This window comes from Seriola lalandi, unplaced genomic scaffold (assembly GCF_002814215.2).
Source record: "Seriola lalandi dorsalis isolate HSWRI2012SDOR001 ecotype SW California unplaced genomic scaffold, Sedor1 jcf7180002054800, whole genome shotgun sequence".
Lineage (NCBI taxonomy): Eukaryota > Metazoa > Chordata > Actinopteri > Carangiformes > Carangidae > Seriola > Seriola lalandi.
In genome coordinates, this window is record NW_019525353.1 from 62909 (window position 1) to 77992 (window position 15084).

Here is a 15084-nt window from a genome sequence, read left to right on the forward strand (position 1 = left end):
GATGCAACCACGACAGAGCGATCCCCAGCTAGCAACGTTAGCATTGTAGCTAAGGCGGCACTGTACTAAGAAATGTTGTACGGTGCACAAAGTTTGAATGAGTATCTGAATGAGCTGCCATTTACTTATTTCAACGTGCTTGTTTTATTTTTGAAGTGTTTTCCCGCTGGTGTAATAATCCCTGTGATGTCACCGGCTCCAGCAGCTGTTTCAAAGTTGATCTTCAGACATTAGCTCAGGGGGTTAGCGCTACATCTGAAAATGCATCTCAGCTTTAAACTCAGGAGACAAACTAGTGATTTTGTATCTGTGGTGAACATCAAACATTCATTGTAGCATGGTAAACATAGATCTGTAAACATAGATCTGTAAACATAGATCTGTTTACCATGACGTCATTTAAGCAGAATGAGTATAACGCCGTACGTTAATGGCTAATTAGCTTCCTTCCTGTGATAGGCCATGGCATTAGCTAGCTGCGCGGCTAACTGCTGAAGCAACAAATAGACTGCTAGCATGTGTTTTATAATATGGCCACCGCGTATTTACTTGTCAGAACTGTCTTACTGAGTGTTTTTTATTTTCTTGTTACTTATTGATCGGTGCTTAAGTCAGCCAATGAAATCGTCCCATCGATGTATCGGTCAAGCTCTGATTCTGACGCTAATACTTTTATCCTTCTACTTAAAAATACATTTTTGAATGCACTTCTTGCACCACTTGCACAAGGGTTTGGAGAAAAGTCAGAAAAGATAAACATAATTTGTGCAGCATTAATTTGTTATAAGTTGACAGTTGAGATTCATGGAGGGTTTGGGAACCACTCGTTTGGAGAGGTCAAACCTCTGAAAGGCTAAAAAGTAAAGAAAAATCAACCTCTTGAAGCTGAAATGATCCGTTACATCACAAAATAAACAAAAACATGAAGTTTGCCCCGTGGGTGGCGCTAGAGGAAAGGTTATGAGGTCACCAAAATGAGGAGACTTCATCCTCTGCGGAGCAGGAACATGTTTTCAGAGCAACGTCATCATCTTTGTGTTTTGGTGAATCTGGCATCACGTGGAAAAGATGAATGAAAGGTGAATAAATCCAGTTTTGTTGACGTTATATAATTATATTTGCTGTCTGAGGATCTGAAGGCGTTGCCCCTCCATGCTCCGCCCCCCCTGTGATATCACTGTTTGAGCGTGTGTGTGCAGGTCGGACGGCTGCAGCGGTCGGTCGTCGTCCTTCTCCTCTCATGGTTAACTGTGCCCTCTGTTTTGGCTTGTAGGCTAACACAGGAACAGGAAGGGTTTTGTCCCGCTCAGGATTTGTTGTAAGCCGTCAGGTTTTCCGGGAGCTCAGAACTATGGTGAGCTCTGACTGACTGACTTCATCAGATCAAAACTGGAATGATGCAAAACCCGGCTTCTGGCAGAGCACCCCCCCTCCTCCCCCCTCCCCACTAGTAACAGATTGGTAGACTTGTAGGTGAAGAAGAGAAGAAGAAGAGCAGACTGCGGTTTGAAGGTAGAGAAAGTGTCTGTGAGGATGTTTCACTCTGATCTGCTGCTGAGACGCTGAGACGCACCAGGACGTACTGATGCTGGACCACAGAGTCTCTCTCATTTACGCCTGTTTTACACTGCAGTGTTGTTGTCAGCGTCGTTATATAATATATACAACACCACGATGTATGTTACTGCGCAATATCACCAGGAAGGAGACGACACCAAACAGTACAATAAGATTTAACGTGAAAAAATACTGAAGAATTCTACGATGCTACACGGTGACACACGATATGACACAACACAACAATACAGTAACATGCAGTATGAAAACATGCTACACAAGCTACGCTACTATACAGTATATATGCTGTGTACTATAATACAATCCAATATCATGAAGTTATGTGGAAGGATATAAACATTATACAGGATCATACAATACTCTGTAATAATAATAATTAATAATAATAATAATAATGATAATAATATACGCTACTGCTACAGTGTACTAATACTTTAAAACACTATACCATATTATACACTTTATTTTTCTGTTTTACTTTACAACTCTATGCAAATACCAAAGTACTGCATTACACTATACAATAACATTCTGTACTTAGTTGTACTGTAACATACTGCAGTACAGCCCATCCTATAATATGTAGTGTATACTATACTATGCTAACCTATATTTAGCTATACTACTACAAATCATATACCATACTATATCACTTTACAATATTGTAGTATATATATTTAACTATGTTAAATCCATCATTGGATTTTCTGATAATATAAATATACTATATAGCTACGCCATTGCATGTACAAATACTATACTGCATTTTATTATACTATACTCGACAATACTCTACTATACTATACTATACAATACTCTATTATACTATACTCTACTATATTTTACTATACTATGTTAACTATACAATACTGTACTATACTATACTATACTGCATTTTATTATACTATACACGACAATACTCTACTTTACTCTACTATAGTATACTATACTACACTCGACAATACTATACTATACTATACTCTACTCTACTCTACTATACAATACTTTACAATACTATACTATACTATACTATACTATACTATACTATACTATACTAAAAGATATAATAGTAATTCAATGCAAAGCTATAACTATGCTATAGAAAACTTTACTTATGATTTACTGTACTACACCAAGCAAATATTGTACTATACTACACTTTATATATTATATATTATATTATTATAACACATGATGTAATGGGATACACTATAATGACTTTATAATAACTTTGCTATAACTACGCTATATATAAAAGACTCAGTTATACTAAACGATACAAAACTATATGATCATATTGTTCTTTCTGATACTATATTCTGTTGCTGTTCTATTAGGGCAGTTGTGATTGGCCGGTTAGTCTCTGTGCTGTTGTGTAAGACTGTTGCAGCGTACTCAGGGAGACTCTGTGGCCCCGCCCTCTGCGGTGACTGGCGGCTCAGCAGCGTTTTGAGGCCTGCAGCAGGTTTCACTACATCTCCAGTGTTACAGTCGCTCCCACCTGCTGGTCGCTGTGCAGCTGATGATGATGATGATCATGATGATGATGACGATGCTGCTGCTGTTTAACAGAGCTGTATCACTGCAGGTGCAGAGAAGCCTCCTCCCCTCCTTCCCAGTCCGTCCAGTCCTCTGTCAGAGCTGGTCTGACTGGAAACACAGCGGACACTCTCCATTGTATCTGCAGTCCGCCTGAGCTCTGCATGCACCGATGACGGCCCGTGGCATTGCATGCAGAACAGCATGGTTTGGGGACTGACATGCATCACTTTGAACTTCAAAATTTTCCCCCACGAATCCACTGAAAACTGATAACCATTCATGGCAGACATGTTACCAGAGCAGAGGAAGAACCCAGAGTTCAGTTCAGGTCGACGGAGTGGAGAGAAACTAAATTGACGTGATAACAGATGAATGTAGTTTCCGACAGCGGCTGTGAGAGCGATGCTCAGTGAGATACAGACCTGCTCATGTTAGTGTTTGAGTCTCTGACAGGGAACCACATCCTGCACCACTAATCCATATTCAGTGTAAAGGAACAGTGTTTATGGTTGGCTAGTTCATTTCATTTCATTTATTTATTTGCACAAGTTTAAATCAAAGAAACGGCATAAAAATTATTGTTTCCAATTTTTTTAATTATGTATTTTATTTAAATTTTTGCGTTCATTAATTTATGAATTTTTTATTTGCACAAGTTAAAATAAAAAAAACGACATGTTTTATGTCATTTTTTTTATTTTAACTTGTGCAAATATTAATATTAATAGTATCATTTCATTTTATAAAAATTATTCTTTTTACCAATTTTTTCAATTATTTATTTTATTTTACTTTTTTAAAAGTATTAAAGTATTTTTTTGTTCATTAATTAATTATTTATTTGCACATTTTTAATTTAATTTTGTATTTTTAAATGTATTTATGTTTATTTTTAGTAATTTATTGATTGATTGATTTGACGACTACAGTTATTAATCAGCCACTAACCCAATTTCAACCATCCCACGCATCGTTTACAGCAGCATCCAAGTTTGGCCCATTTTTACAAAGACTAAGAAATTGAGAATTTGAGCAAATGCCACATTTTCTGCATAAAACAATCACGTATGAGCTCAGTTCAAATGATCCCAAAGCTTGACCAAAGACTGTGGGACTTTCTTCCCCCTGAAGTCGTCCTCTCAGGCAGAGCTCCCTCCCAGGCTGTTTGGTCCCTAACAAGCTCCTCCACAATAAATCAAAAATTCAACCCACTCTCATCCAGCTCAGTGGCAGATGCCTCAGTGTAAATGTACATGGAGCTTGTTGGGTGTGGTCCTGGACGTGGGAGCTACTCTGCCTGCCAGGACAGATACAGGGAAAAATGACCCGCAGTGACAAGTTTAACTGCGTAGCTAGCTTCTTCTCTACGAGCCCTTACACCTAAATAACAGAACAAGTTATTTGTCAGTACAGTACTAATTTTTGCTTTCACTGTCAGGGCTGAGTTTCCTCTGAACACATTCGATACTTGTGCTGATACAAGATTAAAAGTATTTTTTATAGGAATACAAATCTGCAATACTACAATACCGCAAAACCTTTCTAATGAATTATAAGTAAATTATTCAGAACTCACAGACCTGTAAAATAAAGTGTAACTGTAATTGGCACCAGCTTTCCAGTCCTAAGTATTGAGGTTCAGAACTCAGCCCTTATCAGTGTTAATAATTATTTATTTATATTTTTCCCTCTGAGCTGCATTTTTAAAAGAATAGTTTAACATTTGGTCAAACAAGCTTCTTCTCTTTCTAGCAGAGTCAGATGTTCAGATTTATACCACTCTCATGTCACAGGCAGCAGCTGGTTAGCTTAGCTTAGCATAAAGACTGGAAACAGGGAGAACAGTTAGCAAAAACGACAGTTCTTCATTTTAAAGGAGGGGAGGGTCATGTGCCAGAATATTTCTTGGCAGGAAGACATTGGGAGGATTTTGTGACATTTGGACAGAGTCAGGCTAGTTGTTTCCATCTGTTTCCAGTCTTTGTGCTAAGCTAAGCTAATCGGCTAGTTGCAGCAGACATGAGAGCGGTATCAATCTGAACGTCTGACTCTTAGCAAGAAAACGATGAAGTTCTCTGTTGCCATAAATGTCAAACTGTTCCTTTAATTTGAGAACAAAAAAGGTTTCAAATGTGATTTAGCGTCTTGTAGTTCAGCGTGACTCCCATCAGACCTCGGTGGGGTCGTGTTGGGACGAGCTCCGGTGCCATGCTGATGGTTGTTAGTTCAGATGATTGATTGAAAAACCAGCCTGTTCTGATCTCTGATGATTCGGTCGTGTCGATGGCCGCCGGGCCGTCGCAGCATCGAACCTGCAGCTGCAGTCCGGATGAGGCAGAGCGTCCGACTGCTTCCTCTGCAGACATGATATTTGCTCCAGTTACTGCAAATACCATCACACACCCCAACCCCAACTCCCCCCCACCCTCACCGGCCTGTAGCCTGATCCAGCTGAAGAATGGCTTCTAATGGCAGCCAGCCATCTCTAATGCCTGTTGTTTAACTGGACTGCTGTGACTGTCCCAGCGCAGGGCTGTGGTTACACTGGGAGCCTCCCAGTACCAAGATGACGCTTTTTAAATAATTAACTTTTCTGCCCTGCTTTCCCTCCTTCCTCTCTTGCTTCCTGTCCTCCTCCCCCTCCCTCTCCTCACAGATAAATGGCTCTTTTAAGCTGGGAGCTGCTCGTGTTCTGTCTGGCTGGCAGATGCAGTGCCTAGTCCCCAGCCTCCAGGACAACGCCAACATGAACGGGACGTCCGAGCAGGCCGACATCCTGCCGCCAAACTGCATGGTCAAAGACCGATGGAAAGTGGTGAGTCAGGAAACCGCCCCAGCCCCCAGGTCACTTTACACATTCTGCTGTGGAGCTTTGAGTTTTCCTACACTTTTAATAGAACATATTTGTAAAAAATTATTATTGTTACTGTTATATTTTAAAGTGCTTCATGTATATTTTGTATTAATTATTCTTCAATTTTTTCGATTATTTATTTTATTTTTAACATTTAAATTAATTTTTACATTTTTTTTTCAATTTTTGTTCATTAATTTATTAATTAATTTTAGTTGCAAAAGTTAGAATCAAACAAATGAAAAAATATTATTAATTAATTAATTAATTATTATATAAATTGTAAAATTTTATTTTATATAATTATTTTTCCAATTTTTTTATTATGTATTTGATTTTTGATTATTAAATTTATTTGTATAATTTTATTTATTATTTCATTAATTAATTAATTGATTTATTTGCCCAAGTTAAAATCCAACAAATGGCTTAAAAAATATTTTATCATATAAAATTATCATTTCATTCTATATTAATTATTTTATTTTATTATATATTTTTTAAATGTATTTATCTGTGTTTGTTTTTAATTATTTATTTATTTATTGAAATCAAACAAATAAAAGGACGAGAGAGAATAATGTACAGGGAGAGGGAATTACCTCGACCTAAATAATATAAGACCATATTTACAATGTTCAAAATAAATATAGATTATGACCTCGTACAATAGTAATAATATTAGTGATAATAATCATAGTAAACCAAGTGATTTAGTGAAATGAAAAAGAAAATAGATAAAAAAAAAAAAAATCTCATACTGATGGAGGATGAGGAAAATAGTCATGTGAAGAAAGTACATGTGACCGGGAGTTAAAGGGCTGATACGTAGAAAAATCACGACTGTGAATCTTTGAGTTTCCTTTGGTTTTTGAAATAAGAAGTTACATAATGCAGCTCCTGTCTCAGCCAATCAGATCGCAGCGTGGAGCCTGCAGGCTGTTTGCACTTCAGTGATCAATTTACTGTCTTCACGGAACTGCTGAGATTCAACACACACACTCACACACACACACACACACACACTCACACACACACTCACACACACACTCACACACACTCACACACACACATAGATGAATAGATATGTATAAAGGAAAGACATTAAGAGGAAAAGTGAAAGAAAGAACAAGAGTGGAAGAAAAAAAAAAGGAAGATCAAGAATAAGGAAAGAAATGTCCTAAGATAAAATAAAATTAAAAAGGGTGATAATAAGAACGATCTTTTGAATCATTGTTCAGTCTCCAGCTTCTGAAACCAGAAAACTCAGCTTTTATTTCTGCGAAGTGTCTGTTGATGTCGGTCTTTTATTTTGGTGAAGCTCTCGTGACTCCAGCTTAACGCTGCAGCTCTGAGACCAAAACTGACCCGGAGTCTGTCTGTCTGTCCTTCGTCCTGTGTCCCAGCTGAAGAAGATCGGTGGGGGCGGGTTCGGGGAGATCTACGAGGCCTTGGACCTGCTGACGCGGGAGAACGTGGCGCTGAAGGTGGAGTCGGCCCAGCAGCCCAAACAGGTGCTGAAGATGGAGGTGGCGGTGCTGAAGAAGCTGCAGGGTGAGAGCCAATAAATTGATTTCGCAGTGATGACAGAATATGTCATAATAAGGAGAAAAATATCTTGTTACAACGTTGAAAGGATCTTGTAAAAACATCTTAAAAGTTTCTTGTTATAATGGGAAACTGAGGAAAATGTATTACTGTCATGGGGGTAGTGACATGCCGCCATAGTTAAAGTAACTAAATTCTAAATTCTTTGGACTGACTACCTGGTGGTTCTAGCTAAAAACATCTCAGGTTTCTGAGTGATCCAATAAAAATAAAGCAGATTTCAGGTAAAAACACTCAGAGAAACCAAATCCTGCAAGGTTTGGATGGTGGGTCCAGGTGGGCGGGGCTTGGTGACTGCTTCGTTGTGACATCACAAAGTTCCAGAAGTCCTGACGGCTGGTTTTAAGGCTCAGTTTCTGAATACAGGCTGTGTGCATTTCTCTGTGGACTGAGGCTTTGATACTTTCACAGTATTAATATAGAAGCTAGAGCTGATCTATAATCACACTACACATGGACACAGACCTTCACACTGGAGGAGCTTTAAGAGTTTGATCAGGTCTCGTTCAGGGTCAGAACACTGAAAACAAACCTGCAGCTCTTCCACATATTGAATTTAATGCTGAAGATAAACAGCGATGATGACGATGGAGGTTGTGTAACGTTGTTATGTCACTGTTGATCTAAAGCAGCGATTGTGTTACATGTGTATGTGTCATGGCGGCACGTGATTGGTCGGTTCGTTACTAATCAGAGCATCTTCCACTGAGTCACAGGAGCTCGAGTTTCCAGCTGACGAGCGACATCAGCTGATGGTCGAACAGTCACTCCTCAACATTTGCTGCCTGGAGCTGATGTACTGTAAAAAGAATCTATATGTAAAAACATATAAATGTGTAAATGTTTTCAGGTAAATTTGAAGGTTGATTATTAGTATAATCCAGGTCCAGGATTTCCACCTCTGGATGTTGCTGAATTTGACCCAGTTTCTGATTCAGTTCATTAATCAACTTTTTTAATTGTTTAACTCACAGACTTTCCTGAACTTGATCCATTAGTTTGAAACTTGAAATATTAGGTCATCAAACAATAACAACGAGCGCCCGACACAGATTCATTTTCCATCCACGTTAAGCTTGTGAAGCGGTGAAGGAGTTCCAGGTTTACTCCATAAAGCTTCACACACACACACACTGACCAACAGTGTGTGTGTGTGAAGCTTTATTTACACTTACTGTGTTTTTATCTGGAGGAAACGAGCAGTGACTCATCTGAGATGCACAGATGAAAATACCCGACACGTCTGAGTCACGTGACTTTATCTAAAAAAAGATGGAGGGCTTTAATCCAAACATTGTAGACGCTGGGTGGTATGCTAACAGGCATTAGCATGTTTCCTTGTGTCATGAGTTTAGCAGCAGGTTCAGTCTGAAGCTGGAAACTTACTGTTAAACGAGTTGATTTCACTGAGTTGAACATGATGTTTTTTACAGTGTGAATGAACTTCTGCTCCGTTCTCGTTCTTTTTCAGGTAAAAACCACGTCTGTAAGTTTATTGGCTGCGGGAGAAACGACAAATTCAACTACGTGGTGATGCAGCTTCAGGTGAGTCAGACTGAAGGCTTTTATTGTGAAGGGTCACACAACACAGTGGGTGTGGAGGGACCTTCAGGAAAGACAGGTTATTTCTTAAGCATTCAACATCCTCAGCTCTGGTCAAGTTTTGACCGTGCACCTATCGCAAAGACTCATGGGAATTGTAGTTGTTGAATTGAGGGGTGGGAGGGACTTTTACATGTCGGTGTCCATTGTCTCATTATCTGCCCATGGTTGTATCAGAATATTTAAAGTTGTTTATTTGGCATTTAATTATTACACTGAATAAATAACGTAAGTATTATTATACTTATATAGTACAACTGAATAATATCAGTGATGTCATATATTATTACCAAACACCAGGGCTTTAAATCGAGTACTTTAAATCCGATTAAATCAGATTAAGTCTGGCTCATGATTTAACCCAGCACATATTATTTGCTATTTTATGATTATAAATCAATAAACTTTCATTATAATTAGATGAAATACATAATTGAATAAAAATCTGAAACACAGGGAATTGTTTAATTGCAATTTCAGACAGAAAACACCAAGCTGGTAAGACTAGACTCTTATATTTTCAACATGTAACAGACTATAGAGGATTTAAAATCCTTGTATATCTTATATAAAGTGCGGGGCCACCGCGGCGGGTTGGTCTATAGTTTCTCTGTGTTGTATCTGAGTGACGGTCCCGGTGTCGGTCGTTGCAGGGTCGTAACCTGGCCGACCTGCGGCGGAGTCAGCCCAGAGGGACCTTCACCATGAGCACCACCCTGCGGCTCGGGAAGCAGATCCTGGAGTCCATCGAAGCCATCCACTCAGTGGGCTTCCTGCACCGCGACATCAAACCGGTACCATGAAAACACAAAGTTCAAATACAAACATTTCTTTGCATATGAAGGAAAATGTGAACAATCAGACTTTTTTTTGCTTTTTTTTTTTTTGGTGAAATGTCCTCGTATCTGTCCAGGCGTAAGGACTTAATGTTAATCATTTGATCAAACTGGATGAAGGTTGTTATCAGTTTTATAACTCTATTAGTCTGAAAGACTCTCCCCGGTATTTCCTACCAGCCTTGTAAACACAAATGTCACTGACTGACTGAGTGAGTGATAAGGTTGGGAGTTTCATCATTGGCCGTTGCTCTTTCAAAATGAATTTGGCGCTTACAGTTTGTATTACGTCATCAGAGGGCGTTTACAGATTTACAGATGTTTCAGACATATTTAACGACTTTTTATTCCTCTGCGCCGGCGACAGTCGGAGCGGCAGCCATATTGTTTTCAGGTTGTCTGTCCGTCCCCTTTGCGTGGACATGATATCTCAGTAACGCCTTGACCCAACTTCTTCAAATTTGGCAGAAACGTTCGCTGTGACTCAGGGATGAACTGATCTGAATCTGTTCAAATGTGGTTTTTGGGCTTTTCGTCCCAAAGACACGCCCCTCTGTGCTGACCACACAGCAGCTGAGGTGAATGAGTTTCTTCCCCGCTCACTGAGCGAGCATGGGGCAGTCGTCCCTCAGCCGTCGTCTTTAACTGATGTATTCGGTGATGTTGGCAGGCGATGTTGTGGCTGTAAAATCAGGGTTTTAGCAGCAGCTCTGGAGTGAACATGTCGTCTGTGGGCTGCAGGACGAGAAAGGGCCGTGTGTCACTCAGTTTCAGACTTGTTCTGTTCTTGTGTCAAGAGAAGCAAAAAAAACAAGAAAATGAGAAAAGCTTTGTGGTGAATTGAGCTGCATTAAAATACTGTAGATGTGAGCGCAGAGAGGAGACGCCAGGCAGACGAGGTCCAGCTGTGACTCTTGTTGTGAATGATTTTCTCAGTCCTAAACATGAAAACAAGCCAATAACAGAGAGCATGGTGGAGGATGTTAAGAGGATTTCTGGGGCTGAATAGATTTGCATATTAACGAGCTGAAGTGGAACAAAAGCTGGAGGACAAACAGCGATGAGTGAGGAGGATCAGGAAGGTCAGAGCGAGCAGTGAAAAACCTGCAGAGCGACTTCAGTAAGATGCAGCTCATGAACGTCACACGGGTCTGGGTCAGGTTTCAGAGCAGACGGTGGAGGAGTTTCATCAGATCAACGTCTCTTCAGTCTTTAGATCCTTCATTGATGTAGTTTTAACTCAGTGTCTCATGTTTCTACTGAAGCGTTCGTGTCCATCACAGTGTTGAAAAGATAAACGAGAAGAAAATACAAAAAAATAAATAAGTAAATGCCTAATATATAAGCTTCCAAACAGAGAAACCAAACCGCTCCTATTGTGGCAAAGCTCATACGTCTTTTATTCAAAGCGCTCGGCTGGAGACGTCTTCGTCACCTGACCTGCAGTCTTTCTCTCTTTCACGTTCAGTCTTTTTATGTTATTTTTTTTCACAGCGGTCGACAAAGTCACCTTGAGTCAGTAAAAACACCAAACGGTAAAACACAGGGCTCTATATTTTTCGGCGTCGCTGCAGAGCGTTGTTGTCGCACACTGAGGTGATTTGACTCGGTGTCTCGGTGACTCTGCGTCTCAGTGGGAGGGAGAAGTGCAGCAGCTCTCTGCAGTGTCTGTGTCCCTGCTGCATCTCCTTCTTTATACAGCATTATATAGAATATTATATAGAATATTATATAGAATATTATATAGAACATTATATAGAATATTTTGTTTGGTGAGACACGCCCATGTAAACCTCTCTGAAATCACACAACCTCCTTATCCATGTTTTATTTGTCTCTCCACTCTAACTGTACGTTATTGTAAGCAGCTGACGTGATCATGCAGATTGAAATGATTTATTCTGATTATGTAACAAAAAATGAGGATTAATAGCAGAAATGCAACTTTTCAGCAATTTCAATATATAGATCCAGAACTTATAATGAGATTCATATGAACAAGTGGAGTGTGTTTATATAACTAATGATCAGAGTGTACATTTAAATGTCCTGTTCGTCCAGAGTCATAGAAAATATGAACCATTTGTGTGAAATTTTGTCATAATTTCTGTGTGAAGTCTTGAGTAATGGCTAAAACAGTGTTTTGTTAGGTGACAGTAACCTTGACCTTTGACCTTTAGCCACCAAAATCTAATCAGTTCATCCTTGAGTCCAACTGAATGTTTGTGGTGAATTTGAAGAAGTTCAGTCAAGGCGTCAGTGAGACATCGTGCCGAGAATGAGACGAACATACGGACAAACCTGGAAACAATATGGCTGCCGGTTACACAGGTAAACATGTCAGTACAACAGGTAGACGTCAGCTGGATCTTTACCTGGCCAGTGAATCCAGGAGGAACCAAAGCACAGAGAGATAAAGAGAGTTTTTATTCTGGATTTGAAAACCTTCGCGTTGATCGTTCTGCTGCAAATCAACAGGCGAGAGAAACACTCAGTTAAAACCTGATGAAACCTCCGTCCAGTGTCTCTGTCCGAACCCCGGGACCGAGGCTGGACGTCGTCTCGTCTCTGAGCTGCAGCAGGTGAAATCCACAGACTGTGCAAAGACTCACTCCAACGTTTATCTGGAGCAAATATGAAGCTTCGGTGGTTTAAGTGAAAGTCTGTTCGCTGGATAATGAAACTCCCTCTGCACCAAAACAACTGTGGAAACTCACACTCTAACTGACTAAACGATTATATTTCATTATTATTATATGATTATATTATTCGTCTTCCTCCACATGAACCGTGTCCTGTTTTATTTTCTGCACAAACTCTGGATCCTCGTGTTGTGGAGGCTGTAAAATACCAGAAATCTGTAGTTCTGATCGTCAGAATATGATCAAAGAGTTTGAGGTTGTAAAAAATATATAGTTTCATGTTTATACAAACAAAAACAGCTGAAAATGGAGGAAATAAATCTCTAAAGTTACAGTCTGTTTAGATCTACAAGTAAAGAGATTTCATCAGAAATGTAACTGGAAATATTATTTAATGTCATAAACGTTCATTTTCAGCAGCTGTTCTGGGCTTGTCTCGACATGTGAAATGTGTTGGAGGTTTGTCGGTGTGAGCGGGACGACGGTCGCAGCCTGTAGCTTCACAGTGACCTCATGTGTTTCTGTTTCGTCCCCCACAGTCCAACTTCGCGATGGGCCGGCTTCCCTCCACCTACAGGAAGTGCTACATGCTGGACTTCGGTCTGGCGCGGCAGTACACCAACACCACCGGAGAGGTCCGACCGGTAAGACACTTCATCCGCACGCCGACCTCGCCTCTCCCGCCGTCCTTCGGTCTCTGTCTCTCAACCAGAACCGGGTCCATTTAGTAGTTTTTCCCAGAGCTTTCAACCGAGATTATTAAAGATTATTTTTGTCCTAAAATGAAACATTACAGGAGGATAAATGTGTTTTCTTTAAAAATCATCATGTCAGCCGTATGGAAGAACATTCATGTCAAGAAATTAATAAGTTCAATTTTATTAAATTTCTCATGATTATCTTGTGACATAGAAAATAAAATCATAATTTTGAGTTAGTGAGCAGAAATATAAAAACTATGACTTATGAAACAGTTATGAAATACAACAATATGTCATTTGGTGGAGTAAAAGAATGAGGACACAAAAAATCTGATGAAACGAAATATAATTAATAATTCATATTTTGACAATCATGATAGGACTTCATACTTAAAAATACATTCTTAAAAATGGCTTTTATAATTTAGATTTTATATTATTTGATTTTAATAATTAGTTCTATTTCAGGGTAGCTAATCAAAATGAGAAATATAAGATATAAAAAATTATTGACAGCTCGTGAAATATTAAAATAAAAATTAAACCAAGTTGTTCTTGTAATTTAAATTATAATTATTTTTTTCACATTATTATCATTATTTTCCTGTTTTGCACCTTTTCTTTTAATGGTTTTAAATGGTCTCTGCGTTGTTGTTTTTCAGCAGCAGCGATCCTCCATATGAACATGTGCTGTGACCTTTACTGTGACCTTTACTGTGACCTTTACTGTGACCTTTACTGTCCTCTGTGTTTTCAGTTTCATCAAGCTGCTTAAAAGAAAAATAAAGTGAATAATAAAGAGCTGGAATAAATGTGACGGACGGATGGACGGGGTGTGTTTGCTGCATTGCAGCACATTAGTTCAATAGATCACGTCCTGTAGACTGAGAGTCTGTTCCCGTCTGTGGAAGGCCTGATGACTATCAGTGATTCACACTTATCAATGATCAATCATACGTATCGATCAGGACAGATCACAGGAGGAGTTTATGGTGTGCGTTATGGTCTTTTAGATTGAAAGGCTTTTATTGTGAAAGGTCTGAGACAGTTGTTGCTGGTCGTTAGTCACTGATCAGATCTGCTGGTCTCTCTCTGTCTCTCTCTCTCCCTCTCCCTCTCTCTCTCTCTCTCTCCCTCTCAATCTCTTTCTCTCTCTGTCTCTCTCTCTCTCCCTCCCTCTCTCTCTCCCTCTCTCCCTCTCTCTCTCTCTCTCTCTCTATCTCTTTCTCTCTCTCCTCATTTCTCTCATTCATTTCCTGTGTCTCTCTATCAGTCTGAACTCAGAGCTATTTTTAGATCAGTGAGGACGTGAGCTGCCTCCATTTACTGGAAAACTCCTCCTCCTCCTCCTCACCTCCTTCCCTCCTCTCCTCTCCTCTCCTCCTCTCCTCTCCTCCTCACCTCCTTCCCTCCTCACCTCCTTCCCTCCTCACCTCCTTCCTCCTCTCCTTTCCTCTCTTCTACTCTCCTCACCTCCTCTCCTCCTTCTCCTCCTCACCTCCTTCCCTCCTCTCCTCTCCTCTCCTCCTCTCCTCTCCTCTCCTCACCTCCTCACCTCCTTCCTTCCTCACCTCCTTCCTCCTCTCCTTTCCTCTCTTCTACTCTCCTCACCTCCTCTCCTCCTTCTCCTCCTCACCTCCTTCCCTCCTCTCCTCCTCTCTCCTCCTCCTCACCTCCTCCTCACCTCTCCTCCTCTCCTCTCCTCTCTCCTCCTCCTCTCC

General features: G+C 39.9%; 1 protein-coding gene across 4 annotated transcripts in view; it reads left to right on the forward strand.

The window, feature by feature from the left end:
* The window catches only part of ttbk1a (tau tubulin kinase 1a), a 53178-nt gene that overhangs the window by 5638 nt on the left and 32456 nt on the right, over nucleotides 1-15084 (forward strand). For all 4 annotated transcript variants that reach the window (XM_023426019.2, XM_023426021.2, XM_023426020.2 and 1 more), the window contains exons 2-6: nucleotides 5777-5935; nucleotides 7381-7528; nucleotides 9054-9127; nucleotides 9838-9978; nucleotides 13202-13306. In XM_023426019.2, coding sequence (XP_023281787.1) covers nucleotides 5828-5935; nucleotides 7381-7528; nucleotides 9054-9127; nucleotides 9838-9978; nucleotides 13202-13306 — 576 coding nt within the window. In that variant the 5' untranslated portion in view covers nucleotides 5777-5827. The remainder of the gene's footprint in view (nucleotides 1-5776; nucleotides 5936-7380; nucleotides 7529-9053; nucleotides 9128-9837; nucleotides 9979-13201; nucleotides 13307-15084) is intronic.